The sequence below is a fragment of the Galeopterus variegatus genome, unplaced genomic scaffold (assembly GCF_000696425.1).
Source record: "Galeopterus variegatus unplaced genomic scaffold, G_variegatus-3.0.2 Scaffold14517, whole genome shotgun sequence".
Lineage (NCBI taxonomy): Eukaryota > Metazoa > Chordata > Mammalia > Dermoptera > Cynocephalidae > Galeopterus > Galeopterus variegatus.
The window spans coordinates 5,074-9,699 of record NW_007740628.1 but is presented as its reverse complement, the minus strand read 5'-3'; the positions used below and the strand labels follow the sequence as shown (position 1 = coordinate 9,699).

Below are 4,626 nucleotides of genomic sequence, written 5' to 3'. Positions count from 1 at the left end.
TCTTTGTTGACACTTATTATTGTCTGTATTATAGCCATTTTATTGGGTGTTAATTATCCTCCTTATGGTTTTCATTTGCATTTCTCTAATCACAATAATGTTCATATTTCCACGTACTTACTGACAATTTGTATATCTTCTTTGTAGACACGTGTATTTAAATCCTTTGTCCATTTTAAAAACTTGATTGTCTATTATTGACTTTTAAGAGTTTCATCTTTATTCTGAAATATACCCATCACACAGATAATTTAAAAATTTTTTACATTAATTGACTTGTCTTTTTATTTTCTTTATGTCCTCATTTGAAAAACATAAGTGTCAAAATGTTATCAAATGCAATTTATCTTTTTATTTCTTTCTCTAGAATGTGATTTTGGTGTAATTTCTAAGAAATTGTTACCTAGCTTATAAGTACAAAAATTGACTCTAATTTCTAAGAAATTGTTACCTAGCTTATAATTACAAATATTTACTCCATTATTGCTCTATAAGTTTTATAATTTTATCTCCTACAAACAATAAGAGATCTATTTTGAAGACTTTTGTGAATGGGTCTGATTTGAGTGAGGGGTTCAACTTTATCTTTCTGCAAGTGTATACAATTTTCCCAGCACAATTTGCTGAAAAAGCTGTCTGTACAAAAGACAGTGTTTTGTGTGTGTGTGTGTTTTTTTCTGGAAACAAATAGCTAGTCTTTGCCATACAGTATTTCTCCCTTATGTGAGCTCTCTTATGTCTGCTTAGGTGTGACTTCTGACAAAAGATGTTCTACATTCATTACAATGAGCCGTCCATATCCACAAGATCCACATTCATGGATTCGACAAATTATAGATCAAAAATATTTGAAAAAAAGAAAGTATGGCAATACAAAATATACCAAAAAAGTACAACTACTTATATTGTTTTTAATGTATTCAGTAATGTAAGTAATCTAGACATGATGTTAAATTGTGCAGCAGAATGTTACACAATAGATCACCACTTCATATAATACTTGAGCATTCACAGATTTTGGTATCTATGGAAAGTTTTGAAACCAATCCCCTGTGGATATGAATAGACAGCTGTACATTCATAGGTTTTGTCTTTTACATGAGTTCTCTGATGCATCCTGAAGTGTGCTCATGACTAGTAAGGCTTGGTTTCTGGTAGAAAGATTTTGTACATTCATTACATTTATATGGTTTCACAACTGTGTGAGTTCTTTGATGTACACTGAGGTCTGCTTTACTGTAGAAAAGCTTCCTATATTCTTTTCGTTCATCTGGATTCTCACATGTGTAAATTCTCCAATGCTTGCTGAGGTTTGACTTCTGATGAAAAGGTTTTCCACATTCATTACATACATAGGGCTTCTCATCTGTGTGAATCTCTGATGCATGCTTAAGATTGACTTACATTTGAAGGTTTCTTCACACTCATTGTATTCGTAGGGTCTTTTCTATGTGTGTTTTTCTTATGTTTATTGAGAGCCAAGTTATGGTAGATAGATTTTATACATTCTTTGTACTCATATGGTGTCAAACCTGTGTGAGTACTGTGATGTACATTGAAGTCTGATTTACTTCAGAAAACTTTTGAATATTCTTTTCATTCATATGATTTCTTACCTGTGTGAATTCTCTGATGTCTGGTAAGGTTTGACTTCCTGTGAAAGGTTTTCCCACATTGACTACATTCATATGGTTTCTCACCTGTGTGAATTCTCTGATGTCTGGTGAGGTATGACTTTCTGTGGAAGGTTTTCCCACATTGACTACACTCATATGGTTTCTCACCTGCGTGAGTTCCCTGATGTACACTGAGGCATGATTTACTGGAGTAAGTTCTTCTACATTCTTTACATTCATATGGTTTCTCACCTGCTTGAATTCTCTGATGCTTGCTGAGGTTTGACTTCTCATAAAAGGTTTTTCCACATTCACTACATTCATATGGTTTCTCACCTGTGTGAATTCTCTGATGCCTGCTGAGGTGTGACTTCCTGTGAAAGGTTTTTCCACACACACTGCATTCATATGGTTTCTCACCTGTGTGAATTCTCTGATGCCTGCTGAGCTGTGACTTCCAGTGAAAGGTTTTTCCACACACACTACATTCATATGGTTTCTCACCTGTGTGAATTCTCTGATGTTCATTGAGATTTGATTTATGGTAGAAAGTTTTTTCACATTCTTTACATTCATATGGTTTCTCACCTGTGTGAGTTCTCTGATGTTCATTGAGATTTGATTTATGGTAGAAAGTTTTTCTACATTCTTTACATTCATATGGTTTCTCACCTGTGTGAGTTCTCTGATGTACATTGAGGTGTGATTTACAATAGAAAGTTTTTCCACATTCTTTACATTCATATGGTTTCTCACCTGTGTGAGATCTGTCATGTAAGCTGAGGTGTGACTTCCGGCTGAAAGCTTTCTTACATATTTTACATTCATATGGTTTCTCACCTGTGTGAATTCTCTTATGCTGGTTGAGGCCTGACATCGCATGAAAGGTTTTTCCACATTCTTTACATTCATATGGTTTTTTACCTGTGTGAATTCTCTGATGCCTGCTGAGATTTGACTTCTCATGAAAGGTTTTTCCACATTCACTACATTCATATGGTCTCTCACCTGTGTGAATTCTCTGATGCTTGCTGAGGATTGAGGACTTGTGAAAGGTTTTCCCACAGTCATTACACACATATAGCTTCTCCCCTGTATGTGTTCTCTTATGGATTGTAAGGGGTAATTTCTTCATGAATGATTTATCACATTCACTATATTTATAAGGTTTCTGTTCTGTGTGTATTTTCTGCTGTTCAGTGAATTCATAATTTTCACAGAACTTTCTCCAACATATGTCAAACTGAAAAGCTTTCTCTAATACTGGAATTGTCTCTTGGGCAACAACATCTGACTTATGAAAGACTTTCCCATAATCAAATTTACAGGATGTCTCTCCCACATACACTTTCTTCTGTTCCAATAATATTGGCGCTGTGTTGAAGGATTTCCATTGTCCACTATATTCAAAAGCCTGCTGCTGAGCATGAATCTTGGAATGCTGATTAAGATGCTCACAATGTTTCCACAAGTTCCCAGTTATATTACCCTCATCAGATTTCTCTCCAGCATGCATCCAATCAGCCTCCCTAGGAGGAAGTGCATTCCAACATACATTGAACTCTTTGCACCTCATTCCTAAATACTTTTCACTATTTATAATTGAATTTGAAATATGGTTTGAGCTCAAATGAAATGCTTGTTCTATTTCAACTTTCTCCTCAGTTGATGTATTGCTGTTGGCAATTACAACATCCTGCAAATGTGTATCATGACGTTCTTGGCTTTTTGTAATTAGCGCTTCAACTATCTGAACATCTAAAATAAGAAAAAAATACCATATCTATAAGCCACCCATAAGTATTGCTTAAATGAGCATGTAAAGGTAAAGAAGTTTTTTCATATTCTCATGGCATAGGATTGTATAAAAGTGAATAATGGAAATTGGATTTATAAGTATACATGTTTCCTACATACTACCATAATGTAATAAATTATATTAAAATATTTCCTAATGTACAATTTTCTTTCTTTAGTTTTCATTCATAAGAAAATATTTGGTAAAACTTTCACCTACACTTGGTCATAATTTTCAACCAAGTGCTTATCATCTGACATTTGTTTACCCTATTTTATTTCTCTATTTTTATAACAACAGTGCGAATCACATGGTGCTTTTTTCCCTTCTTATTCTGATTTGAGTATGGTAATACTTTATTTCATCAGGTACTTTCGGGTTCAGCAGGAAACCAATTTTCTTTCCTTTAAACAGAAATTTGGCTTAGGTTCAGAATTTTGCCCCATTGTTCATTTAGTTTTCATTCTTCCCTACAAAAAGGCTATAGACATATGAAAATTTTTCAGATAAAACATCTCCTTTCCCACGCAGTAGATAAAGACATCTTACTACAAATTTCTCATTTAACATCACTGCCTCTGCTTCTCAAAAAGCTCCATTTTACCACACTGTGCACCCCTTTTCTGCAGGTTTAACATGTGGTTGTCAACCCAGGATGTACCCACAATATTTCAATTTCTATTTAGCTTCTTCTGAGTTTAACTGGCATTCTACCTCCATTTTCTGGTGCACACACCTCTGCTTTATAATTTGCTGCTTCTGACGACTTTTATTTTTTGCAATGAAGTTTCAGTTGTGTCCTATTTTCATAAAAAATAAAGTCTTGTGTGCATTCCTTGTTCTCTTTGTTGGTTTAGAATAACATTCACAAAGAGAAGGGAACATGCTAAATTCAAGTTCCAGTACTCTACAAAAAAATCTGAGCCCTTCAACATAAAACTCTTGCTTCACTTGATGTTGGGACCCACAATCTCCTGAATCTCCTTCCAAGTCCAGTAGCTCCTTTCCAGGTGCCTATGCTGTGTCTTTAACAGCTTCATACTTTCTGATTCATGGTACACAATGCTCACGTCTGGACCTCTTTGCTCATTCTCTTATCAACACCCTAGGTAACCTCCTCTATAATTCTGACTTTAAAAATCAGGTGTAAGGCACCAATTTCCAAATTTGTAGCTCCAATAGTGATGTCCTCTCTAAACTCTCAATTTTATA

General features: G+C 34.7%; 1 protein-coding gene across 1 annotated transcript; it reads right to left on the bottom strand.

Annotated features, from left to right (window-relative positions):
* Nucleotides 1-880: 880 nt before the first annotated feature.
* Nucleotides 881-3,953, bottom strand: LOC103581990 (zinc finger protein 883-like). The gene is made up of 2 exons (XM_008563682.1): nucleotides 1,617-3,953; nucleotides 881-1,366 (listed from the first exon to the last, which is right to left on the bottom strand). Exons 1-2 carry the CDS (start codon nucleotides 3,190-3,192, stop codon nucleotides 1,095-1,097), a joined length of 1,848 nt encoding a protein of 615 aa, XP_008561904.1. The 5' UTR covers nucleotides 3,193-3,953; the 3' UTR covers nucleotides 881-1,094.
* Between the last annotated feature and the right edge of the window lie 673 nt (nucleotides 3,954-4,626).

Excerpts from the sequence above, each read along its gene's own strand:
- LOC103581990 (XM_008563682.1), bottom strand. The coding sequence starts at position 3,192 with ATGAGGTGCAAAGAGTTCAATGTATGTTGGAATGCACTTCCTCCTAGG. Across the intron at positions 1,367-1,616 it reads ACATCAGAGAATTCACACAG|ATGAGAAGCCCTATGTATGT; the intron begins GTAAGAAATCAT and ends AGATTCACACAG.